Source organism: Aspergillus vadensis (assembly GCF_003184925.1).
Source record: "Aspergillus vadensis CBS 113365 unplaced genomic scaffold BO88scaffold_23, whole genome shotgun sequence".
Taxonomy (NCBI): domain Eukaryota; kingdom Fungi; phylum Ascomycota; class Eurotiomycetes; order Eurotiales; family Aspergillaceae; genus Aspergillus; species Aspergillus vadensis.
In genome coordinates, this window is record NW_020292061.1 from 679,191 (window position 1) to 706,665 (window position 27,475).

Sequence of the window (27,475 nt, forward strand, 5' to 3'; positions counted from 1 at the left end):
AGGCTAAAGCCGAATTTGAACACTAACTTTTTTTTTTCTTGTCGACATGCGATTATAAGGCTCTCCACCCCATTCTATCAGCGCAGGTGGCTTCGCACTCAAAAATGGGAACCCATGGCCTTCACAGTGTAACGTCCAATCCATTGAGTGAGACATAAAGGGTAAGCGACTGCCCTGATGACTAAATCTTGCGCTGTCACTATTGTTGTCCCTTGCTTTTTATCACCAGTCGTGCCGGCTCCCCGTCTCTGAGATAGTATATAATTCCCCCACTCAAATGATTCTGGATCGGTCGTCGAGGCACATGAAGAAAGTCAATATCGGATTGCCACAACGTTTCTTAGCAGATGATGAAATTTTCATGAATAGAGACTCTGAGGTTCGTACTTTTCTCATTGCCCCACCAGCCGGATTGCACAGACATATGCCTGATGCTCTATTAGGAAATTGTGAACAGCTCCCTTGCGGTTCTAGGCCGCATGACGAGGAATGATGTCCAGCGTATCAGACCTTAGCCTGAGTGTCAGATACCAATGATACTCTATTCAAGATATGTACCTCGCTGAATTTGAAGGATTTTCTTAGCACCTGCCATTCATACACATTGATGAAAAATAACTTGGAATAGTAATAACTCAGTTTATGATGTCTTCCCAGTACTAAAACAAGTATACATCTTCCCAGTACTAAAACAAGTATACAGTTCAACTCAGTTTAATTCAATTCATATTCTTATACCAGATCGAGTCGGCGCAGGGAGATGCTAGCTATGCAGGTGCTTCACCGTTTGAAGCAAAAAATATGATCCCGAATGCCCTCAATGCCCTCAAACTCGCAGTAAACACACTTAAACAATGTAAACAACGCTTGACATGACGTAGGAATGTCGTCGCTGTAGCTAAGCACAGCTAAACAGTAAAAGGAATTGTAGATATGAAAGAGTGTTGCAGCTGTAGCTGTCTTTGAGCCATCCTCCTCCTCCTGTTCTCTGTCCATTATCTTGCTTCCAACATGCCTATTTCTTCTGCTTGTTTGACCTTCCCTGCTGACTCAAACAGGGCGTGTTTGGCTCCTTCTACCCAGTGTCTTCAGCGTCTATCCCCATGGCCCTGAGGCCTACGTGTTCGTGGCTTGGGTCGGATCCTTGTTCAGGGTCAGGGTCGAGTCTGACCTGGCTGAACTACCCGAGCAAGCCTGTTTGCAGCATAAATTCGGCGACGTAGCGGATCGCCTGCGGGTCTGATATGAGCGAATCATAGTCAGTAGTGATGATAATTCCCAGATCCGTACGTGCGGCGATCTTATCAAACATCTGATTATACACGTTGAAGTTTCTGATTTCAATCATCATAGTTGATAACTGGAGAACATAATCGATCTCGTTATCGATCACAGAAAGACAGCCTATAACAACGCCTACGAGAGGGAACCAAGGCCATACTGCACTCTTGGACGCAGAACCGGTGTATTTCGCCGAGACAACGGTAGACGTACGAGATACATCCACAGAAGCAGTGTGATTTCCAGCAGCATTCCCAAGAGTAGGGTGATTGAGCCCGAGGCTAGGAGACGTGACCCTTGAAGCACGAGATCCATTGCTCCAAGGCAATAGCGGCTATCGGGCAATAACAAAGGTTAGTGAAGTATGCGCACCGCTGCCTTTGCCGCATACTATATAACTGAGTTAGAATTCAAGTCTCTGATTACTAAATATTCTACTTTGACAGAGCTTCCAGTCATACAAATAATCATCTGAATAGTATAACTTTTAAACAGCGACTCAAACAGCTACTAAAACACCCACTTGAATAGCTTTTATGATAGCTTGTTTTATAGATTCTAAAAGAGTACTCTTAATAACCCTATATATATTGTTAGATTAACGCATGAAACTCCCCAAGTAGGTTTGAACAATATCCTATGATCCTGTGATAAACTCTTTGATCACTATGTTTTTTTTTTCTTAGTACTATAACAGACGGCAAGCGGGGCGCCAGAAACGGCTCCCATTGAACCGCCGTTCTGCCCGCCATCACCGCCTGTCACATGCGGAAATGCCACTACCTCTTACGATCTAGTAGAGTCCATTTTGGGTATCGTGCCCGCTTCTCACCACTTTTACGCCCTTCGCCTGCCGCTTCATAACTCCCACGCCATCTATATAAGCCCGGCACCTCTCCATTGAAAGACAACACACTTTCTCTTCCTCTTCCCCCTTCCTGGCCGTCTGTCTCAGCCAGAGCACTGCCCCCCTCCCAGAAATACCATGCTACCCTAACGTTTTCCTCTTACAGTATGGCGCCCTGCATTTCCCCTCTTTTTAGGCCCCCTACCTACCCTTCTTCGGCGACTCCAAGTCGTCCACGGATTCTCGAGGGTTGGCCAGCAGTCATTTTATTAGTTTTTAAGCTATTTCCGTTTGCTGAGGCGGGCGGCATCTTCTCATTTGTCGCTGCCTGTCGCATCCTGAATCTGTGAATCCGCAGCCGTTTGCGGCGCGGCCATGCGTGAGTTGACTGGCAAGTATAGATACCGTGAGATTCAGAATCGCCTTCCGCCTGTGTTACTGTTTTCTTTTCTTGAGGCCCCACTGCCAAGATTGGGACTCGTATGCTAATCAATAGCGGTAAGTGTGTTACAAAGACATAACGAACGCTGGTATCATTCGTCTCTCAGCATGACGTCATAAATCATTCTATAACGTATCCCGATTACTGAGGGTAATGACTCTGCTGGAATGTTCGACCACTATGTATTATATTATGGAAGACATTTTCTATATACATCAGCCATCCCAGACCCCCCTTCTAAAAAGAGTCTTTGAAAAAAAAGTAGAGACAAGGAAAGGCAAGGAAAGAAAAGGCAAGTATGCTTTCTTAACTATACCATATCAGGGAATCTACCGCAGTCTCCCAGTCACTGAGGGTACCAGAAGAGAATATAGTGTCCGGGTGGTCTGGACCCAGCAGGTTGCGGCGGAGCTCTGCACACTGTTTTATCAGAGCAAAGGAATTCTTAACCTTTCCCTGGCCTTTCCATGTAAAGGCAAGGTTGCTCATGCTGGTAAGAGTATTAGGATGCTCGGGCCCTAGCACTTGCTTGTGTAATTTCATTACTTGAATATTCAGGTCTTCTGCTTCCTTCCATCGTCCTTGATTCCAGTAGGTGGATGCCAGATTGCCCATGCTGGTAAGAGTATCAGGATGCTCGGGCCCTAGCACTTGCTTGCATGATTCCATCACTTGCATATCCAAGTCTTCTGCTTCCTTCCACCGTCCGTCACTGTAGAGACAACTACAAACATTTTGAATCAAAACAATGTATTTCTCTTGCTCCTTCTGAAATCCAGCTTCTGCTATTAGTGAAAGAGCATGCGGCAGATATTTCCGCCACACCTGCCGATTCGCATGATGATTATCTGGGAAGACTTCGCTCAGCCGGTCAGCAGTCTTAAATATTTGCCGTCTGAGCTGTTGGTTCTTTCTCAGCCAGTTCCGAGTCGCAAGATGGACTAGTCGATGTAGATTAAGAGAACTGCCCCCGCTCCCCTCACTGATAAAGGAGAAGGCCTTGAGAAGACCAAGAGCATCGGTTTTATTCTTAATTGAGATCGGCTGGGGAAGTAAGGACTGTGGAATATCACGAGGATTGATGCAGGCAAAGAAGGACAAATAGTCCGCTGCCAGCTTATTTAATTGTTGGATTTGCTGGAAGGAGATAAACCAAGTCAGAGCAACAGGGTTCTGGATGTCTTTGTAGCGCATTTCATCCTCAAATTCTTCGCTCAGCAGTTCAACCACATGCGGCTCCTGATCCTGTAAAAGCTGGAGATAATCAGAGAGGCCAATGCTGTTTTCATTAATATACGCAGCCGCCTGGGTGATCGCCAGAGGGAGAAAAGCCAGCTGCTCAAGGAGACTCAGAGCTGTAATACGATCATTAAGCAATGTCTTCTCAATCAGTGAGTTCTCTAAAATTTCAACAGAAGTTTCCGTGTTCGGCTCAGTGACTGTGATCACATGGGAAGATGCTAGTTTCACAGCTACCTTACGGCTGCGCGTGGTGAAAAGAATATGGCCCTGCTCATTTTCAGGAAGAAAGTCTGTTAATACTGTTTCAATAGCATCGTTTGTGCTCCACATTCCCATGTCATCTGCATTATCAAAGCAAAGCAGCCACTTCCCGGCACTCTCTTGGCTAAGATGAGCTTTGACCTTTTCTTTCACCTCTGCCGCCTTCATATTAGTCATTTCCAGCTTCGTGGCAATGTTCATATAGGATTGTTCCACGCTTTCATAGCTGGTACATGTAATCCAGCAAATCGAGCAAGTAGGGTCTCGATTTCGCATGCGGTAAGCCAGTTCAAGTGCGATCTGCGTCTTTCCAACACCGCCTAGTCCGCAGATAGCAACCTTGCTAGGTCCGTTTCGTTGCATAAACAATCATTCGATTCTGGTGATTTCGTCTTCCCGACCTGCGAACCGTGGGTTCCTCCGTAAAGTGACCATCCACACTGATTGCTCTAGATCACGTGATTTTTGCGATAACAAGTGGGAATTACCGACAGAAGAGCCTTCGCGTACGCAGCAGCCGCAAGCGCAGCATATCCTTGCCACTTTTTGTTTTTATGCGAATCACAGTAGTCACAAATGCCGCGAATGACTAGTGATGGAAGTTCGTCCATGAGTCCAGCAGCCTCCATTTCCAAACAGAGTATGTCTAGATCCTGAGCAATGGAATCACGAGTTTTGGCATCTTTCATGACTTGATCTCCGGAAGCGATCAAGCCATAATAAATATAAGGGTTATCGGTCCCCCGCTCAGGGCGTTCCACTAACTGTGTTTGATCACATGCCGAACAATCATTTTTGTTATGTCCATGGTCGTAGGTTGGTAAGAATAGCCAGTCGACCTTCGGTCGCAAAAACTCTTTCCTTGTCTTTTCACTTTTGTGCAGTGTAGCATTCAAAATTTCGCTGGTCGGCCTTTCCCCGGTCATACAACCACTCTCTAATTGAGACACGGCCTTCAATAACACTGGAGGAGGTTTATTAAGCGACCCGGTGTTGCTGGAATCGTCCGCCACGCAGTGTTTTGCCGTAGTCAAATTGGATAACGCCACTTGAAGTGGTAGTTGGCCGGCTGACCACAACATCGCCAAGGCGAATATCGTGCCTTGGGCTCGGGACCCCGCCCCCAATACCCACCATCAATCCGAAACCGGACCGGAGAGTCGGAAAGGTAGAGACCATATGTGACACTACACCTGCAGCGGATATCGTCCCATAGACACCACCAGGCAGACAGGCCACTACTATATTGTGGCTGCCAACTCTCCCAAGTGTGTAGACATTGTGGTCGGATTCTGGCTGGGAAAGCGGAGGGTGAACGTCGTCCAGCATAGCCTTTGCTGCTGCTAGTTCCAACGGCAGGGCGCAAATCCATGCGACCGTGTAGTCGCCGTGCCTGAAGGACATTTTCTGTATAATACATGAAAATGTAGTGAGACTTCACCGAGATAAGACGGATGGTCTTTGTTTGGAAGAAGATGGAGGAGGCATTAGAACTGCAGGATTAAACATTCCAAGAAACAGATCTGAAGTCGGAGTTGGAGAGGTCATCTGACAAGTGTAACTAAGAGGCTGCCGCGGTTAGAGGGCCAATCATGGCCTCGAGAACGTATAAAAAGCACAAAGAGGAAGTGGTGTATATTGATATTAAGCAACAAGGCCAGTGTCTCCGCATGATATTCGTAAAGTTCTATAGTCAAACCTAGGATATGTGAGAGCCAATCAAATAATCATATTCAGCGCGTCTACAGTAAACTAGAATATCGAACATGAGAGGGGAAAGGAAAGGAGTGTGGGGGAACATGTGCGAACAACAAAGGTAAGCGAGCGAGGCGAAGCAAACAGAACAAACAAACAAGATCACGTGTAATCAGCAAAGTACGTGAAAACTACATCACGTGCTACGTCACGTCGCTCGCCATCACATCACCCCCCTCTTTAAGGCTGGCTGCCCTCAGCCAGGGGCACGTCATCGTCTTCATGATCCAGCGCGAATTCGTCGGCCTCAGCGGCGGCCAACCACTGCGGTAGGCGCTTAGGGGGTCCGGGGCGGGTGGGGTGCTTAGCATGGTAATCCCGCAGGCGGAATGGAGCATTCTTAAAATTACCAGCTGGATACCATGTATGATCTGCTTAATCCGAAGCAAGCTATTTAACCCTGTACTGTAAACGTCTGTAGTATAGGCGACTGGTGATTATCTCTTCGACTTCTTTTTCTGTTTGGTCATTAACTTTGATAGGAACGGCAGCATCCTGAATCTGGTCGGGTAGGGTCTCTAATGAGTTTTGTAGACGTAGTTTCTCAGGATGGAAGATCAGGTGCACGCGCACGTCCTCCGGAAGGCAGACCTTGTATGCATTATCTATCTTATCAACGATCAGAACAGGCCCATACCAATTATCTGAGAGCTTCCATGAAGGCTGGCTCCAGTGCCAGCTCCTCGCATTGACGAAGACCTCGTCACCAATGTTAAAATTCTCTGGGCGGTGTCGACGGTTCGCTTATCGGGTTTGTCAACCTTGGGCCTCTTGGATATTCTCTTGAGCAAAGAGCCAGATCTGTTCCATCTGACGGGCAAACTCCTGTGCCTGATCTCGGGTGACCGTATGCGGCGGAGGGTCCATGGGAGGTGTCCAATCAAATAATGTTCTAGGCTCGTAACCTCTCTTTACCATAAATGGTGACAGTCCAGTAGATTCATGCGGGAGAGCCGCGGCGGCAAAATCAATCAGGGGTAATAGTTCTGACCAGTTATCCTGGAAATGGTTGACAAACGGGATGAGCCGCTGGGCTGTATATTAATTGATGATCTCTGTCTAGCCATCAGTTTGGGGGTGATACGCGGTAGAAAGCTTTAGTTTAATCTGCAGGATCCTGCAGAACTTGTTCCAGAAGTCGGCTACAAACTGGCCTCCGCGATCAGAGACAATTGTATCCGGTGGCCCCGTCCAGGTGTATATCCGGTTCATAAACAGGCACACCATGTCCTGCGTAGATGTCTGCTTAGTACACAGAATGGAGACTGTACGCTTGCTAAAACAATCTACTATAATAAAGACTGTGTCGTAGCCGTGGCAGTCTTTCGGGAAGGATCGAAAATCCATTGAGATATATTGCTATGGGCGCGTGGGGATTGGCAGGGGATAGAGTAAGTCTGGGGGCAGATTACAGCAGATATTCTTATGTTTGTATACTGAACAGTTGTCTACATAGCGTCGGATGTCTCTGTTCCAGGTGCTCCAGTAATACTGATGCTTCACAAGGGCTATCATCTCCGTGCGCCCGTGGTAAGTAAGTAATGGCTGGCGATGGATCTCATCTAGTAATTGTGTCCGAAGGTCTCCCTCGTCGGGGACCACCAGCCGGTTTTAATATGATAATAATCTATCTTCCAGAGAGAACTCACTGTCTGGCTGTTGTGCTTCCTCTCGGAGAGGCTCCAAAGACGGGTGGTTACGGTTGGCGTTCAGTATACGGTCAACTATGTGGAGGTTCGGCTCCACGGGGGCCACCATTGTAATGGATTCGGGAGATTAGGGCTGAGGCTCGGGAGCGACTCCTGGCTCCAGCTGGTCGGGCTTCAGCAGCGCTTGAAAATGGTGGTTTCTTGGCAGTCCTTATTGCTCTTTCCTGGGCGATAATGGATAATAAAGTGGTAACGGGAGAGCATCTCTGCCCAGCGGGCCTGTCGGGTGTTGAGCTTCTTAGTAATCATGAAATACTCCAAGGCTTGGTGGTCTGTGAGGATACCGAACCTCTCTAGTTGCTGTAATCCTTCCAGCTCTGCACGCTACTCTGCCAGAGCCCGTATAATCGCTAACATCTCCTTATCATGGATATCATAGTTGCACTCAGGCGGGGACATAGTCTTGGAGTAGTAGGCCACGGGGTGCCATGTCTCATCAACCTGTTGGGAGAGGACTCCTGCCACTACCTCATTAGCGGCATCGGTTTCCACCCGCGTAAGCCTAGATGGGTTGTAGTATATCAGCACAGGCGCAGACATCAGGGCTTTCTTCAGAGTCTGAAATGCTTCTTCACAGGTGTCATCCCATAGAAAGGGAGTGTCTTTCCGGGTTAGCTGGGTCATAGGCTTTGTAATTCGACTGTACTCCTTGATAAATCGACGGTAGAAGTTACAGAAGCCTAAGAAAGATTGGATCTTCTTAATAGTCGTCGGGCGCTGCCACTCAGCAATCACAGCAGTCTTAGCCGGATCCACATGTATGCCGGCGGTAGAGATCACGAAGCCAAGGAACTTAGTCTTTGTCACATGGGACTCGCATTTATGGATAGCAGCCTGGAGACCGGCGGCACGGAGGCGCTCCAGAACTTGGCGCACGTGAAGTTCATGTTCAGCTTCGTTTTCACTGAAGATCAATACATCGTCGCTATAAGCAGTGACGAACTTGTCTAGGAAATCCATAAGAACCTCGTTAATGAGTCGCTGAAATGCAGCCGGGCTGTTAGTGAGACTGAACGGCAGCACGCGGTATTTGTAGGTTATATAACGAGTGTGAAATGTTGTCAGATCCTCAGAGTCAGGATCCGGTGGAATCCTTGGCGGATGTTAAGCTTGGTAAAAATCTTGGTGTTCTTCAGCCGGTCCATTATCTTATTGATCAGTGGGATCGGATAGGGGTCCTTTCTTGTTAATGTATTTAGCTTTCGGTAGTCTACACAGAGACGTAATCCTCCTCCGGGCTTCCGCACCATGAGGATAGGGGAGGCGAATGGCGTTGTACTAGGAACAATAAATTCTTTCTTTAGATTTTCAATAATGTATTCTTGAGCTGCCTCAAGTTCTTCCAGGGTTATCATGTACAGGGAGGCTGCTCCCAGCGGGTCCTCTCCTTCTAACTCTATTCGGTAGTCGTGGGGGCGGGACGGCGGAAGAGTATCTGATTCTTTCTTAGAAAAGACATCGACCAAGTCATGGTAGTATTCAGGCAAGGTCTGCTTGATCTGCTCCTCCTCTGTTAACTCAGGATCTTGATCCGCAGGGTCTCGTTTGTCTGAGATCACCTTTTCGATTGCACTCAGGGACGTGATTAATATCTCGGACTTTTGATTTTGAAGGTGTCTGTGGAACGCGGCGGCCCCGATTAGTGTTATCTCAATCTTGTTTAGGGCGCTCTTGCCGCGAGGCTTCGGGGCTGGTACAGGCTGCCGGTACTGGAAGCTTTGATCATTGAGATTACGGCCCATCTTGGCTTAAGCCTCCTGCGGCGAGCTCCGGTGGGATCGCGGTGGTGCCGGCTCACACTCAAGGGTTGGCACAGGGCGCGGCGGCTCTAGTATCTTCTGAAAACGTCTGTCCCGGTGGGCAGCGTCCTGCTGATGGTTTCGGTCTACAGGGTGCTGGTCTAGGGTGTCTCGGGGGATGTGGTATAGTAAGCCTGCTCTGACCTCATCTTGTAACAGGAGCTGGCCAGGCCAAACGAGCTGGCGGTGTTGATAGTCCAGTAAGATCCCATGTTTCGCGAACCACATCCTCCCTAACATGATATCATGTCGGCCGAGGTCAAGGATGAGAAAGGGCACGTTGTTGAACCGCTGTCCGTCGATAGTAAGGTCAAAACGAATGGCGTGCGTCAGGGGCGCGGTGGCTTTTCCGTCAAATCCTGTTACAGTATATCCAGTCGTCAGGGGGATTGTTTTGCTCTGAAAGCGGCGTGCTAGTTTAACCGCGAAGTCGGTGTCTATACATGCAAATGCGTTGGCTCCAGTGTCTGCTAAAGTACGGGCGGATACCGCTAGTCCATTCTTTGATATTAAAGTATTTATTGTAAAACTCTCACTTTCTTGGCCTAGCAGAGTCCGCAAGTCCAGCGTACTCAAGTGAACTTCCATTTTGTCTAGGAAGGAGACTTCTCCTAGGCACTGTCTTTTGCCTGCTCAGTTTCTTCCACGGTCTCCAGCTGCTTGACCTGGGCCATCTTTTTCTTCGGACAGTCCTTGGCTAAATGACCCTGTTCTTGATAAATGAAGCATCGTCCCTCAGCCATCATACGGGCACGGTCCTCAGGCTCCAGGCTTGAGGCACGGCTGGTGGTTCGGGGGGTTCGGGTGCCAGTAGAGGCGGAGGCAGTGGGAGTGGTAGTACCCGAGACTGCTGGCAGGGCGCGGCGGGACGACGAACCAGTTCTTTCGGGCTGTTTCATTATCTGATTGATGAGGTCTGAAGCGCCAGCGCAGAACTCAGCAAATTGGTCAAAGTCTATCTTGTCACTCTTGAACTGGGCAGTAGTCATCTCTCTCAGCTTAGGAGGCAGTCGCTGGTGCAGGTCATCCTTCCAGTAAGTCTTGATAATGCCAGCCTCCACTGCTAGGTATCGGAATGTAGACATGAAGCTATAAAACTTCTCTCCAGGTGCCATCTTCAATTCTTGGTATTGGCGTCGGGCGTTTCGAACTTTGTTCGGGTCGGTGAAGATTGCCTTTAGATGCTCCAGCATGTCGGCAGCACCCTCGTAGGGATCAGTCGCTTCGGGGCGGAGTCGGGGAGCCAGGTGCTTTCGGGCATCTCCTTCGCAGCGGCTGTTCACGTACGCGCGTCGGATAGCTGGGGTAGTTAGGTGGTCTGCGTTAGCTTCCAACTTCTGCTGCATTGCGATCAGCCAGTCCTCGAAAGCCAGGGTCTTCCCATCGCTGAACACCGGGGGGTCAGGGATCTTCAGGGGTTTCTTGGATTCGGGAGCCTCAGCTCTCTGGTCATTGCGGACTGTGTGGCGTGCCATCAACACTGCCCACGTGTCGCGTTCCTGGAGGGCATCATCGCGCTCCTTGGCGAGCTTGTCCCGCTCGATGGCGAGCACGTCACGCTCATCGGCCACGGTATTCAGTTCTACTTCCATCTCGTTCATGAGGTTCATGAACGAGTTCATGAACGAGAACAAGATCAAAAGTCTTCTTGGGATCCTACTTGTGCATCTCGCTAAATTCTTCCTGGGTAATATCCCCATGGTCATCGTTTCCTCCATTCAGCAGAACGGTTAGGCGTCGTCTTGGGTTCTTCTCCCGCGGAGCAGAGCCAGCTTGGCTTTCTCTGGCCATCGCGGCTCGAAGGGATCGTCGGTCAGTTGCCTTCTTCGGAGATTCGGTTCGGGCCGTTCTGTCTTGGCCGTTTTAGCGTCGCCAAGCACGCGTTAGGTGGACACTGGCAGCCCCGCTAGATAGCTGGCCGCTTGCAGTGTTAGTTAAAGAAAAGAGTAATTAGCAATGATGTTCGATATTATATGAGAGCCAATCAAATAACCATATCAGCGCGTCTAAACTAGAATATCGAACATGAGAGGGGAAAGGAAATGAGTGTGGGGGAACGTGTGCGAACAATAAAGGTAAGCGAGCGAGGCGAAGCAAACAGAACAGACAAACAAGATCACTTGTAATCAGCAAAGTGAAAACTAAGTCACATGTTACGTCACGTGCCTCAGTCACGTCGCTCGCCATCACAAAGAATATAGAAGGACATAATTCCAGTAAGCCTATCTTGATTAAAGAAAATGGAAATTAAAATAATCTTATTATTCTCTTGATACATATATTTCTACTATTTTCTTAATATCAATATACACCTACATTCCAGTTATACAGAATACCTGTGTACAACACCCTGGGCAAGACTTGCACCTCTTCATAGTACTCAGAACTAATAACTATTTATATAGCAAAGCCAAGCAAGTCATCTAATAGTATACATACAGCTTCATATATATAGATATGTTAGATAAGCTACATGATCTGATCAGCTACATATTGATTCTGCCAGCAGTAAACACAAAAATCATTTTTGCCCGATGGCCGCTATTAACCGCCGTAGCCCGATAATGACTCCGGTACCCGACCAGCTGCTGAACCTCAATCGTGGCTCGTCCTGTTTGGACGATGGTGTCGGTAGCATCGCTTTTCAGCCCCACCCCTCCTCGGAGGGTACTTCTCCCTTCCAAGCCTAATCCTGGTGAGAAAATGGGCACTGGTAGTCACACAATTGGTGGGTGAACCACCTTCACTATATCAGACTCAATTGAACTCTGAGGAAAGCCACACAAACTGTCAGATGTGGCAATTTTTATCATCCAACTTCCAATTGTAAATGAGTTCCACCGTCAAGTATTGACCAGGTTCCACGACCCTCGAATTTCAGCTAGAAGAAAGCAAACAAGCATGGCGCGTCAAAAAAGGCCTCTTTGCAGCCAATGGTTGGCTGAAGACCGCTCTCCTGCCTTCCCCGCCGCTATATTCCCAGAAATAGCCAGGCTGTCCCTAGTCCTTTTCCTTCTTGCTTCCGAACTCTTCTCCAGCGAACCTCACTACACATCCTTGTGATAAAATCTCGTTGCAAAGCAATATCACCAGCTTAACTATGGTTAATCCTCAGGGTTCTATCCATAACAAGACGCACAGCTTCTTTGGACACTGGAAAACTGTCTTCAAAGGGCGACAAAGAGACAAAGATACACCTCTCGTTGCCCCGAAATCAAGCACTTCAGTCGTCACCGCAGATCCGGACATTAAAGATAGCCCTGCCATTTCTAAATATGACATTTCCCAACCCAGCGACAGCGACCATAACACGAAGGGTTTTTGGCAGATGGCGTATGACGATTTAAAGGAGAGCGACCCGAACAGTGTAGCAGCTCTCTTTTCACTGACCGGAGCCAAGCCTCAGGACGCTGGCGATGCACGAACACGAGAGATATTAGACGAGGTAGTAGAGGCGGTAAAGGCACAGTACAGGGAGAAGGGGGAAAAGGATGGCATTCGGGCCACAGCCCATAAAATATTAAACTCGGTGCTGTCTTTTCAAGACGTTGTTAGTAACATTGCGAAATTCGATCCAACAGGGTACACTTCCAGTGCTTGGGCGATAGTCTCTCTTGGATTAACGGTATGGTCATTACACCAACTGAGCCAGACAATCAGCTAACGACTTAGATGGCCAAGAATCATACAGACCGCAAGGGTGCTCTTTTTGACGCGTCGGAATACCTGGCGGACTTGCTGACTCGTTGTGCCTTCATCGAAGAACACTTTTATGGGGAAAGAGATCCGGCCATGGTGAATTTTGAAAAAGAACGATCGATTGTCCGGATGTATATGGCAATTTTGTGTTACTCCGCCGAAGTACGGAGAGTACAACAGTCCAACAAGGGAAAAGACATTATGGACAGTATAACGGCTATAACAAGTCAGCCACTTACGCAGCTCATGGCCTCGATTAAAGAAGAGGAGTCCCATCTGCATCAATGGTTGGACCTGGACCAGCATCTGCGCCGGGGAAAGGAAGCAGAGGCTATTCTGAATTACCTCGATCAATTGACCGTGGATATCCACAAACTGCGCGATGCAGTTGATATGTTAAATCTCCCTTTTGCCAAGGGCGCTTTTTTTGGCTCCTTTGAGGACCAGCATGAGGATGAATGCCTTGCTGGAACGCGAACGGAGTTGCTTCGGCAGGTGCAGGACTGGAGTAGGTCCAGTGACAGATGTATATTCTGGTTGAGCGGAATGGCCGGTACTGGCAAGTCTACTATTGCGAGGACGGTAGGCCGATTATTCAAAGAGGATGGCATACTCGGGGCAAGTTTCTTTTTCAAAAGGGGCGAGAGAGATCGGGACTCAGCAGTAAAGTTCTTCCCAACAATTATGAAGCAATTGGCAGTCCACATCCCTCAAATCGTCCCCGGAATCCAAAGAGCTCTAGAAAACGATCCTGCAATTCCCGGAAGCTCGCTTCGAGATCAGTTTACTAAGCTCATGTTACAGCCATTACTTGGTATATATCATGGTGAAGCCATGAATTCTACAGTGATTGTCATCGACGCCCTTGATGAATGCGAACCCGAGGAAGATGTCGAAATTATCATCAACCTTTTACCTAAGGTCGAGAAGGCAACAAATATGGCGATCCGATTCTTCTTAACTAGCCGGCCGGAGATACCCATCCGTTTGGGATTTGATCAGATTGATAAGAGCAAGTACCAGAATACTATCCTGCAAAACCTAGATGAAGACGTGATAAAACATGACATCGCCTTATATCTCAGAGGGGAATTCTTGAAAATACAGCAAAGGCGCCGGCATGCTCTTCCCCCCGGCTGGCCTGGAGAGGAAAGAATCGAAGCCTTAGCAATGATGGCTTGTCCGCTCTTTATCTTTGCAGCTACAGTGTGTCGTTTCGTGGCGGACAGACGTTTTGACCCGGACGAGCGGCTTCAGGAGTTTTCCACCAGTTCTACAGGATCAAAGATGGATGGCACTTACCGACCGGTTCTGAACCAACTCCTTGTCCAGGATGCTACGGACAGGAATAATCTGATTGAAAAGTATCAGAAGATCATTGGTGTAATCATTCTTCTTGCTAATCCGCTCTCATTGAACTCTCTTGCGGAGCTGTTGCTTGACACACCAGAACACAATAGCAGCATTTATCTGGAACGTCGCATTCGTCTAGAACGTCAAATCAGGGTTCATCTGGATTCATTTCATTCAGTCCTGTCTATACCCAGCGATCCAAAATTACCTATACGGACCCTGCATTTGTCCTTCCATGATTATCTGGTGGATGATCGTACGAAAGACCAAGAGGCTACGGCTCCATTCTGGGTGGATAGAAAGGCTAAGCATGAGCTCATAGCCAGCCAGTGTCTTACTGTTATGGGCCGTTACCTCAAAAAAAACATTTGCGAACTATCAAGCTATGGGACCAGCCGAACACAAATACACCCGGATCTCATAGCAAGGTCTCTTCCGCCTGTCCTTCAGTACGCCTGTCGTTACTGGGTTTACCATCTTAGTCAGAGCTCAACACCAGCCATAATCCTTGACCAAGTGCTCACATTCCTCAAAGAACATTTTCTTCATTGGCTCGAAGCCATGGGCATTCTGGGAATGATATCTGAAGCTATAATTGCAGTGAATTCATTGCTCCGACTGACCAACGTGAGTAATGAACTAGCTTATGGCAGCCGGCGGACTAACGCTAGGGGGAACTCTAGAGCGATTTCTGTAAAGAGCTGCATGTCTTTATATTAGATGCACGCAGATTTATTCTTAAATTTGCACAAATTGTTGATACGGCACCATTGCAAGTGTACAGCTCTGGCCTGATTTTCGCACCACATAAAGCGTTGATCAGAGAGACCTTTGAGGGAAAACTTCCTGCTTGGTTATACAGAGGTCCAAAGGTAGAAGAGCATTGGGATCCAGAGATGCAAACACTGGAGGGCCATTCTGGCCCGGTTTACTCGGTTGCCTTCTCAGGCGACGACCAGCTGCTGGTATCCGGCTCGTATGATATGACTATCAAGCTGTGGGATGCAGCCACAGGCGCTCTCAGGTATACACTGGAGGGTCATTCTGGGACAGTTCGCTCAGTCACCTTCTCAGGCGACGGCCAGCTGCTAGCATCCGGCTCGGATGACAACACTATCAAGCTATGGGACACAGCCACGGGCGCTCTTAAGCATACACTAGAGGCCCATTCTGGTATAGTTTACTCAGTTATCTTCTCAGGCGACGGCCAGCTGCTAGCATCCGGCTCGGATGACGACACTATCAAGCTATGGGATGCGGCCACGGGCACTCTTAAGCATACACTGGAGGGCCGTTCTGGCTCAGTCATATCAGTTGCCTTCTCAGGTGACTGCCAGCTGCTGGCATCCGGCTCGGTCGACAGGACTATCAAGCTGTGGGACGCAGCCACGGGCGCTCTCAAGCATACACTGGAGGGCCATTCTAGCTCAGTTATATCAGTTGCCTTCTCAGGCGACGGCCAGCTGCTGGCATCCGGCTCGTTTGACAGGACCATCAAGCTGTGGGACACGGCCACGGGCGCTCTCAAGCATACACTGGAGGGTCATTCTGGCACAGTTTACTCAGTTGCCTTTTCAGGCGACGGCCAGCTGCTGGCATCCGGCTTTTTTGACAAGTCTATCAAGCTGTGGGATACAGCCACAGGCGCTTTCAAGCATACACTAGAAAGTCATTCCGGTATGGTTTACTCAGTTGCCTTCTCAGGTGACGGCCAGCTGCTGGCATCCGGCTCATATGACAGGACTATCAAGCTATGGGATACGGCCACGGGCGCTCTGAAGCATATACTAGAGGGCCATTTTAGTATAATCTACTCAGTTGTCTTCTCAGGTGACAGCCAGCTACTAGCATCCGGCTCAGATGATAGGACTATTAAGCTGTGGGACACAGCCACGGGTGTTCTTAAACATACGCTAAAAGGCCATTCTAGTACAGTTTACTCAGTTGTCTTCTCAGGCGACGGCCAGTTGCTAGCATCCGGCTCGGATGACGACACTATCAAGCTATGGGATACAGCCACGGGCGCTCTTAAGCATACACTGGAGGGCCATTCTAGCACAGTTTACTCAGTTATCTTCTCAGGCGACGGCCAGCTGCTAGCATCCGGCTCGGATGACGACACTATCAAGCTATGGGATGCGGCCACGGGCGCTCTTAAGCATACACTGGAGGGCCATTCTGATACAGTTTGCTCGGTCGCCTTCTCAGGCGATGGCCAGCTGCTGGCATCCGGCTCGTACGATGATACTATCAAGCTGTGGGATGCGGCCACGGGTGCTCTCAAGCATGACATAAGCACTGACGATGTTGCCACTGACGTTGGATTTTCGGAGCACCTGCCACTATTGATTACTAATATAGGGTCTTTCGATATCCGAAACTACTATGAATGCTTCTCACCTTCATCCGAGACAGTGGAGGAGTTATCTCTGGCAGCAGGCCGGTGGGTTACTGTTCAGGGTCAAAAAGAGCTATGGATACCTCCAAACTATCACCCTTGCTCGTCAACAGTTAGAAACAGTACTATTGCACTCGGTAGCACGAGCGGCAGAGTTGCGATAATTGCGTTCTCAGTCAGGTGAGTATCCTGCGGTAGACTGCATTTCTACCTCTCTTATATCAAGATCTCTTTTCAAATGGAGGGTAAGGGAGACCGGGGCTTTAGATAGCTATCTGCAGAGTTAATAGAGTATACGCGATGTTCCGGGCTCCTATCAGTAGGTGGTGACCAAACACCATACTTTTGGAAAGTGGCGCGAAGCAAGGTCCTAGTTGACATGCACCAACTTCCCTGGTACTGATGATATACGAATCGGTAAAGCAGAAACGAAGCTTATGGAACGAGCAACCGGTTGATTAGAGTGGGTTGAATTGGAGTAGTAAACAACTAGGAACATGCAGTGGAACGAGGTGGGATGGCGAAGTAGTGGCTCTCCGGAGGTAAGGAAGGCGCTCCTGCCGCCAGGGCCGGAACAAGGTAGGGCCGAAGCCCCACTAGCCTCCTCAACAGTACCTCAGTCATGTGACTGCTCCTTGGAATTTCTTCCAACTTTTAAAAGGGCATCAGGTGCACAAGTAATCATACGATGCAATGTAAACGATCAAAGAAATTCTGTCCAATACAGGTCGTATTGTAACGAATAGTACTCAAATAGTCGGCTTGCGCTAAGCTCTTGGCAGTGGGGCAGGAAAACAATTGTCATGTGTTCGAAGGTCAGAGGAATTTCGGGAGCGGCTGTATGAGCCCTCATGGCGAAAAATCATCAAAATACTCGTATCCCCTGTCCTTTTTCATCATTTCTACGCGTCGTACACTATTATCAACATAGTTAAGGCTTCTTACGCCTCAAAATCGGCGCACCACACGCCTCCGCGGCGATCTAGCCAGCTTGGCATCCAGGCTTAGCATCCACCGACCAACCAAACCTCCCACCACGCGAGCGGCGTGGCCGAACCCTTACAATAACGTTGTCCAAAGACCCGTTCAATATCGATGTCTCTAAGGCCGTTCCTAAGCTCAAAGGCCAGGCAAACTGGTTAATATAGCAAAGGAACCTACAAAACTACCTACACTCCAAGAATCCAGACGCATGGGACCTGCTCCAGGGCAAATATACTCTTCCAGAAGAACCAGTTCTTTATCCGGAAGACAAAGATAAGAATATAAAACTACTAGCTGTCCGTACTGGTGATGGTGGCACTTTACCTACTCAACAAGAGCTGCAACGCAGTATTAAGCAGGCTAGACAATACAACCGGACTTTGCTTACCACATACAACTCCGATTGTAAGAAGTGGAAACAGCTGAATTACACCATACTTGTAATTCTCAGTACTACATACAAGGCCAGTCCCGCATCACGTTTCCAAAACTGTAAATCCACACTTGAGACGTATATCCTTCTCCAGGAAGCATACAAGACCTCCAACTTTACTACGGCTGTTCGCTTGTACAATAAATAGGTAACTATTCACTACAACAATACAAGTAGTCAAGAAACCTTTCTTACACGCTATGCGGACACTCTCAATGAGCTACGCGGCACCAAGATTATCAACAATCATACTAAACTCCTGCAGTCTTCACAGTAATTCAGGACGTTCCTGCCTTGCAGCCGTTCATTACAAATCAGTACATAACACTGACAGAAAACGCGCTGCCGTCATCAGTATGCACCCAATTCACACAGTTTAAATATGCATGCAAGAACCAGTTCTCTCAACTAACCACTCATTCAGTTAATAACAAGCCTCAGGGCGCTACCAGCAACAACAACACCAATACTAATACTCGAGAAAATGATCATGGTGGTCGTAGCCGCGGACGCGGGCGGGGTCGTGGACACAATAAACCCCCCGGTCAGGGTAGAGATCAAACAAATACCTCTACTCAGTATAAAAGAGAACAACTCAATGCCGCTAATAAGAACACAATATAGTACACTTTCCATGAACATTACAGAAACCACTTTACAAGCAAGTGTTCTTTAAATCCAAACAAGAAAGCATCTATAAATACTCAAGCTAACACAGTTACTGCACTGAATCCACCTACAGCACCATCCGAAACACCCTCTGCTAATGCAGTTCATATTAATTTCAACACTCTTAACGCCTTCGCTGTATCAATTCGCTGCAATACTGCTACTGTAGCTCAAGAGGACCAACACCCGAACCACTCACATGATTAGATACTTGACTCTGGAACAGTTAAAATAATGACTTATTCTAAGCATCACTTCACATCCTTCACCCCCTGCGTACGCACGGCCAAGACTGCTACTGACAAGGCCTTCCAAACCATCAGCTACGGCACTATTTCAATCAAACTGGCAGATAAGGAGAACAAACCTTGTGGGCTTCTAGAGATTAAACACACTTAATACATGCCAGCCCTATCACATAATCGTATTTCATGTAAACAGCTGGCGCGCCAGGGTGTTCGCACACACATCGAGACTGAAGAGACTACTGTTCTTATACAGAACAGCAAGCAGATTAGCTTTGCAACCGCTAAGAATGCTCAATACTTTTTACATACAACAGATACCACAAGCCGCAAGGCGATTCAGAGCCTCTATCTCTGCGGTGCCCTGACACACTCACCATCCGCTGACCTCACTGCCAATGCTGTCAAAAAGATGGTTCCTCCGCCGATCTCAATCCATCTCGCGCACCGACGTACGGCCCACACCTCCGAGTTGAAGATCCGTGACTCTATTCAACATGTTGTTGGATTTGACATCAAGAAAAATACCCTGCCAACGCCCTGTGATCCCTGCCTCTGTGGAAAGGGTCACGCACTACCAGTTTCCCACAAAGAACCTCGTGATCAGTCTACGCGTTGGAGATCTTATCAATACAGATGTTTGCGGACCGCTTCCTACGCGCGGCCAGACTGGAGCATACTATTTTATTACCTTCACGGATCATGCTTCCCGATACTGCTGGGTATTCTTGCTCAAGGAACGCAGCAAGATACGAGACAAGTTTATTACTTTTCAGAACTACCTCAAGCGCCAGTTGAATATTAATATCAAACGCATCCACGGTGATAATGCACCTGAACATCAACCGCTTGCATCCTACTATCAAGAACAGGGCATTGTCTGGGACCCCGCGCCTCGCTACCGCTCGAATCTGAATCCAATCGCCGAAATCAAAATCGCCATCTGGTTGAACCCTGTATCTCAGTTATGGCTGATAATCAACTACCTCGCTTTCTGTGGGATCATATCATTCTCGCGGTTAACTACATACAGAACAGACTTGTACACAGCACTATTAGAAAGACACCCTACGAAGCCCTGTACAGCGTGCAAGCTGATATCTCGCGGTGGAAGGCTCTTGGCTGCCACTGCTGGCATCTGACTCCTAAAAAGACTCGTGATAAGCTGGAAGATCACATGCAGGAAGGTCGTTTTGTTGGCTACTCTGAGTCAGTCTACAAGATCTACGATATCCGAACTCGTCAGATTGTATACACTCGTGATGTTATCTTCAACAGAGAACCTGTTTCACAAATGCCATCAGCAACATCTACATATGACCTTGATTTCACACGCCACGGCGAGACTGACACAGAGGCTCCGGTCCAGGAAGACCCTCGTCGCTGGTCACCGTTTGATATACTCTCTCAACATGAGCAACCTGTCTCTATCTCTTTTCCTAGTTATCCCGCCGCAGACGAGCAGGAGGAAAACAACGAGGAACTGGACTGGTTACTGAAATATAAACGGACTGGTGTACTCCCACCTTTGCCTGCAATTAATGACACTGTCCGCAACACCACGCCAGAACCGGCAGTCACTGTCGAAGAAAATGAGTCTGACGAACAGCCAGTTATTGCAGATCCTCCTACTACCAGTACCCTCCGCACAGAACCCGCTAATCCCAGCATGGAACCCACACCACTGCCTGAACAGCCGCTACGCTGTTCTACGCGCACTCGCAGACCCTCACGCGCGCTTCTCGAGTCCCTGGAGTCACACACTATCAGTGTAAATGAAGACCCAGACCTGAATACTGACGCCTTTTACAAACTACTTATTGATAATCATCTTGCTCATGCTCTGTCCCTGGAAACTGCAGCCATACAGTCTTCTCCCGGCCCGCAGACTGGGGGGACCAGCTTCACCAAAGAACCAACATCTCAAGATACCGGCTATACCCCTACCTCGTACGCCAACACTATGGCCTGCGCCAGGCATCCAAATGGCGTGAAGCAGTGCATCGTGAGATGCAGGAACAGATCAAGCAAGGCACCTTCCGTGTGGTCCCACGTCCCCGCAATACACGCCTTCTTCCGCTTAAATGGGTGTTCAAGATAAAGCATGACGGCACTTACAAGGCCCGCCTTGTTGTCAAGGGCTTCCGACAGCGTGCCGGCAAAGATTATCAGATCGGAGGAATATATGCGGTGTTGCTAAAAGTGTCAGTTTCAAGACCTTCATTGCTCTGGCTGTTAAGCTACATTGGATCTTACATCATCTTGATGTCGTCACAGCATTCCTTAACACTGAACTACGCGAACCGATACACATTGAGCTACCGGACGGCTTCCAGGAAAGCGGCATGTGCGGCGAACTTGTCAAGTCATTATATAGCTTGAAACAGGCACCACGCGAGTGGTATAATATACTCATGACTTTCTAGTAGCCAACGGCTTTAAGTGCTTACATGCAGATCACTCCGTGTTCGCGGGGAGGGACCTCTTTATACTAGTTTATATCAATGATATGCTTCTACTCGCGCCGGACAACACTGTGGTTGACACACCTTCAAAATACTGCTTGCTAAACTTGTCAAGTTCACCGATAACGGCCCCTGCACTCGCTTTCTAGGTGTTGACATTATAAGAACAGATGAAGGCATTTACCTCTCACAAAAATCCTACATACAAGACTGTCTTAAGCATTTCAGTCTCTCTGCATGCAAGACCTCCCCCGTACCCTACAACTCCAAGAATCCCTTGTCAAAAGACGACGGAGTGGCAGATCCTGATGATATCAAGACATATCAGGAACGTAATAGGGCACTCATCTGGATCATGGTTAACACTCGTCCAGATATTGCATTTGCAACAAGCAGGCTATCCTCTTTTACTAGTAACCCAGCCAAGCCACACCTTCAAGCAATAAATCTCGTCTGGCATTATCTTGCCGGCTCACTTGACCGCTGTCCCTTCTATCGTTGTGGTGGACCCGGACTTATCGGCTTCTGTAACGCTGACTGGGCCGGCCCCCATTCCCTTAACGCGATGTCAACCTCTGGCTACGTGTTCCAACTTGCTGGGGGGCCCATCTCATGGAGTTCAAAGAAATAGACTGCTATCGCGCTATCCTCAACCGAGAGTGAGTATATCGCTCAAGCAGTAGCGACGCAAGAGCTATTCTGGCTCTAACTGCTGTTTACTGAGCTGGATATTCAACGCTTCAACGCTACACCCGTCTTAATGACCCGTCCCACTGTTATTCATGCTGACAACCAGTCCGCTATCGCCCTGGCCAAGAACCCCGAGTTCCACGCTCGTACGAAGCACGTCTCCATCAAATGGCATTTCATACGTCGAGAAGTACGTGCTAAGAACATTGAATTTGTCTATATCAATACAACTGAACAAGCGGCCGACGGCCTCACCAAGCCACTCGAACGCCTCGCCTACTCCCGCTTTATCAAGCAACTCGGTATGATGGATCTTGTTTGAAGTCTCGCCTAATATTCCTTTATCTACATATGTTTTATTTCCTTTTTAGGAAACGTGAACAACCTCACGTCTTCCCTTTGTATGTAATCCCGCTGACTACGTCCTCGTTCATGGGGGGTGTGAAAGGAGATCACGTGATCTAGGACCTAGTCACCTAGCCACCCAGTCACCTCCTCGCGTAGTTAGCTAGTTAGTCTACACACACACACACACACACACACACACACACACACACACACACACACACACACACACACACAATATCATCATATTGCTTCCACAGTTGGGAAAGATAAGATGTTAGCTGGGGATGGAAAGTCAATCGACCACCAAGCGTCGAAGGCTATAGTGGTGCCAGGTTGGTAACCAGCACCATAGAGAAGCAATCCTTTCGCCATCGATGGTGGGTGAGAGAACGGGAAATGGAGCCGAACCACGGGAGGAACAGTACGTGTGTGCCTGGCGGGGGGTCGACGATCGGTGCTTGGCGGTGCGTGGACATAAGTGCACGAGGGAGTGGCGGAAGGTGTGGCAGATTGACGGCCAAAAACAGCATCGACTGCGGCTGTTTTGGGCAGCCCATCTACCATCTTCTAGTTTAAACTAGTATATGTTCAGGTACACTATTTACACCAGGAGTAAGCAAAACGAAGCAAAAGTATACAGCAAAAGATCTGTATTGACTATCTAGAACGCGCAGCGGAGCGAGGCACGAAGGGGTGCTTGTTGTAGTGGCCCGAGCGCCAGCCACATGATCAAGCCTACTGTGGCTGCCTTAACAATCTAAACTATTGCCTAACTATTCTGCCGGCAGTAAATCCTAAAAACATTATTGCCCTATGGCCCCTACCAAGTACTAGGTTCCTTAAACCGCCAGCAGCGCCACAAATAACTTACGGCGGTTAATAGCGGCCATCGGGCAAAACGATTTAAATAACTACTATTTAGCAGGTTCATTCAATCGTACAGTACTACACTACTATTGTCACATATTTTTATTACACCCAACATCCAACCCTGAATTTACAACTCATCCTCCTCTCCAACCCCCACACGAAACATCCCATTTGACTCCATCGCAATCTTGATTTCCCCACGGTCTTTACGTCCACACCGATACTTTATACTAAGAACTCTTCCCTGGCGCGGGTATCCTCCAGCCCGGTAACCCGTACGGAAAATGCAACTACTGCGGCAGGTGACCGAAGTGAATGAAAACATTCGCTTGGGTCCATGCGATGTGCTCGTGATAGAGCCGTTCGGATTTGGCGGGCGATCGGCCTTTCGGGTCACGTGACGTGGGATTGGATGCGTTGTTTGTTTCGCCTCGCGCGCTCGCGCTCGCTTATCTGTGGTGTTCTCCCACGTTCTCCCTATCATCCTGCCTTTCTCTCCTCGTGTTAGATATTTTAGTCAAGTAGCGCCAAATGCAACAGATTCGATCGGCTATCTCACACTGCTTGGCCCACCTTGGCCCTCTTGGTGGCGGATACGAGTCGGATTATGTGTTGTCCCGGCCCGGTCCCGAATTGCGCCGCCCGCTTCGCCGCAAGTGTCTTCACCTCGTTCCCTTCGACTCCACAAAATGAGGAGCGCGCCTCTCCGCAGCATCTTTAGAGACAGGCTGAAGCCGGGGTCCACCGGTTTATAAGAGACATCGACAGCCAGGAGGAAGACGCCAGCGAGCAACATCCACACCGACACCGAACACCTGGAGGCGTCGTCGCGATCTCGATTCAAATTATTCCTTATGCATCCAGCTTTATCTCAGTCCCTGTCATACCCTTCCTCTGCTACCCACTAGCACGGCATCACGACAAATCCTCTTCCTTCCGTCTTCTACCGAAACATGGCTCCGTTACTGGGCCATGATACGCGCTCACCTTCCCGACGAAATGGCCACGACATGACACCTCCAAAGAACATTCTCTATATCGACGCGTACGACTCTTTCTCCTACAATGTTGTCGCCATGCTTGAGGAGGTGCTGGATGTCCAAGTTACAATCATGCATATTGACTCAACATGGCCGGATGGGAATGCTGCCGAGTTTCTCAAACACTTCGAAGCCGTTGTTCTTGGGCCGGGCCCTGGTGATCCACATATACCGGACGATGTGGGAATCATGGAGGATATCTGGAACCTGAGCATTGCAGACATGCTTCCAGTTCTCGGCATATGTCTCGGTTTTCAGAGCTTATGCCTTCGTCACGGTATTCCTATTCACCGGCTACCGTATCCGCTCCATGGCCAGGTTCGCCGCGTTCAAACTACCGGTGAAGATATATTCGATCGCGTACCCAATCTGGAGGTCACTCTATACCACTCCCTATATGCCCAGCTGGAGAAAGTACAGAATGACCACGAGGAGGCACGGTCAGACAAGTCTGCAGGACAAGAGCTTGATATTCTGGCATGGCTGCCCTTAGAGGAACAGGTCTCCACCGGCTTGGTTCAGCCGATACAACTTCCAATGGCTGTGCGCCATAAGAGCAGACCCTTCTGGGGTGTTCAATTTCATCCAGAATCTTGCAAGTCGGACAAAGAAGCATGCAGACAGATACTGGGGAAATGGTGGAGGATGTCTCTCCACTACAACAAAACCAATGGACGAGGCACTCCCCTGAACATGATACGCGACTGCCTCCACGAATCGGACAACATGGCTTCCTTACCGAACATCGTGCATACCATGTTGACCTGGTGCACATCTACTTCAAGATACTCTTTTTTTCGACACTTCTATACTAAACCGCTAGATTCGGCCTTGATCTGTGAGACCCTCAACAGTCCCGGTTCCCCGACAGTGATGTTTAAATCCAATGGCCGACACAGCATCATATCTGTACCTAGTCCTGGCAGCTGGAGGTTAGAATTCTTCACACAGACTGAGAGGCTTTTCATGGAAAATCTTAATTGCGAGAATGCCCTAGAAGGGCAGTCTGTGATTAACACATCCTTGTCAACCAGCCAGTTCTGGGATGTCCTTCGATACTTGATGGACATGAAAAAGGTCGAATCAGGTAGTAGGGATGTCCCGTTTTGGGCTGGGTTCCTCGGGTACTTCTCATATGAAATGGGGCTCGCTTGCCTTCCTCACGCAAATGGACATGGCCACAACTCCTCGGTAGAGGATTCAGAAGATCCAGTGGATGCGAGTTTACTATGGACTGAACGGAGTGTGATTCTCGACCATGAGTCTGGCCGTGTTACTGTACAATCTACACGGGAAGCCGACAATCAGCCGGCGGGGTGGATCGAGGAAACAGTGCGACTCCTGCAAGATTTATCATCTCATCCTGTCGTGGACATTATCGACAGTATCACAACTGACACAGTGGCCCTGGATTCCATACTCAGTCGATCCACAGCACAATTTCCGAATGAACAACAATACAAAGAACAGTTTGACGCCTGTATCGCCGAACTGCACGCCGGTGAATCATACGAACTGTGCCTTACTTGCGAAACAGTAATCACAGTGCCTTGCTCTGAACCAGACAATGGTAGCATGAACTTCCCTTGGCTGTTGTACAAGCGCCTTCAAAAGTACAACCCCGCGTCTTTCAGTGCTTATGCAAAATTAGGAAAAGTCAAAGTTCTAAGCAGCAGCCCTGAATGCTTTCTCAATTGGGACCGAAAGTCTCTTCTGGAGATGAAACCGATGAAAGGTACCGTGAGGAAAGCAGACAATATGACGATTGGAATGGCCAAAGAGATTCTCAGTTCGACCAAGGAAACCGCGGAAAACCTCATGATTGCGGACCTTATCCGGCATGATCTCTATGGTATCTGTGGTTCAGGTGGCGTATGTGTCGAGAAACTTCTTGAGGTCGAGGATTACGGGCATGTTTTTTCAATGATTACCCATGTCAAAGGCCAAGTTGATCCAACTCGGCCTGGGTTCGCTGCACGGGACCTTCCACAGTTGCAGTCGGCGGTTATGTCAGCATACGGTCTTACAGCTCTGCAGCGATGCCTTCCGCCAGGTTCTATGACTGGTGCACCGAAAGAACGTTCATGCATGCATCTCTCCTCTATCGAGTCTCGTAGGCGCGGAGTGTATTCCGGTGTCATGGGATTTCTGGATCTCGGGGGAGGTGGCAGCTTTTCGGTCCTTATCCGCACCGCATTCAGCACTTCCAATGACAACGATCTCGAACAAAAATGGCGAATTGGGGCGGGTGGAGCTGTCACGATCCTAAGCACGGCTCAAGGCGAATGGGATGAGATGTTGACAAAGTTAAACACAGTTTATACGGTTTTCAAGCCGGCTACTTCAGTAGTCCTCAGCTAAACAGGCACGGATCTGGGATTTTCCTTGCCAGATCTGTTCATTCGACAACAGGGATCACTATCGCCATAAAGCTAAGGGCGGAGACTGACTCCACGCGAGTACCACTTGCGATATCTTTTCATGGGAAGGATTTCATGAGAAGGTGGGCTGCAACCCAAGCAATCGAGGCCTTAGCCGACCCTGGCACCAAGATTTGTTGCAGGCTGTCTTCTCCTGACATATCGATTCGGCAGAGGTGTTCTTTCTTTTTAGCTCCGGTTCAAACAGGTGAAATGGTTCCACCTCAGTCCGAGGCAACTGTACAGGACTTAGGCATTTTCTGTCCACGCTCGCTGCCCGTTACGCGGCCATACGCTCCGACGTTACGCCCGTTGTGCTCACTCTCACAAACCGCTGTCGGCCGCCCACGGCGCCAACACCTACTCCTGTGCCCTTCCACTCCTCCGCCCACCGGCCAGTCACGTGGGCCTCCGCCGTAGTTGTGAGGGCTACACAAAACGCAAGCGCCCGGCTGTGCGCGCCGCCCCCCCACGCCGGTTGACGGTCCGAGGCGTCGCTGCATGGTGATGTGGAGAGGTTGATCG

General features: G+C 48.8%; 4 protein-coding genes across 4 annotated transcripts; 2 read left to right on the forward strand and 2 right to left on the reverse strand.

The window, feature by feature from the left end:
• Positions 1 to 2,876: 2,876 nt before the first annotated feature.
• On the reverse strand, positions 2,877 to 5,477 carry BO88DRAFT_428404 (purine and uridine phosphorylase; the record flags this gene model as incomplete). The annotated part of the gene is made up of 5 exons (XM_025709083.1): positions 2,877 to 3,511; positions 3,554 to 4,416; positions 4,483 to 4,513; positions 4,549 to 5,026; positions 5,061 to 5,477. The coding sequence occupies 5 exons, from the start codon at positions 5,475 to 5,477 to the stop codon at positions 2,877 to 2,879; spliced, it is 2,424 nt and encodes an 807-aa protein (XP_025559833.1).
• Positions 5,478 to 12,436: 6,959 nt separating this feature from the next.
• On the forward strand, positions 12,437 to 17,276 carry BO88DRAFT_394527 (WD40 repeat-like protein; the record flags this gene model as incomplete). The annotated part of the gene is made up of 4 exons (XM_025705160.1): positions 12,437 to 12,961; positions 13,009 to 15,015; positions 15,072 to 15,353; positions 15,852 to 17,276. 4 exons carry the CDS (start codon positions 12,437 to 12,439, stop codon positions 16,968 to 16,970), a joined length of 3,933 nt encoding a protein of 1,310 aa, XP_025559834.1. The 3' UTR covers positions 16,971 to 17,276.
• A 6,933-nt stretch (positions 17,277 to 24,209) lies between these two features.
• On the forward strand, positions 24,210 to 27,033 carry pabA (aminodeoxychorismate synthase pabA). Its single transcript, XM_025701391.1, has one exon. The coding sequence runs from the start codon at positions 24,444 to 24,446 to the stop codon at positions 26,889 to 26,891; it is 2,448 nt and encodes an 815-aa protein (XP_025559835.1). The 5' UTR covers positions 24,210 to 24,443; the 3' UTR covers positions 26,892 to 27,033.
• A 197-nt stretch (positions 27,034 to 27,230) lies between these two features.
• BO88DRAFT_347510 (uncharacterized protein) lies at positions 27,231 to 27,475 on the reverse strand (the record flags this gene model as incomplete). The annotated part of the gene is made up of 1 exon (XM_025703378.1): positions 27,231 to 27,475. A coding segment is annotated over one exon (245 nt), but the record flags the coding sequence as incomplete, so codon positions are not given.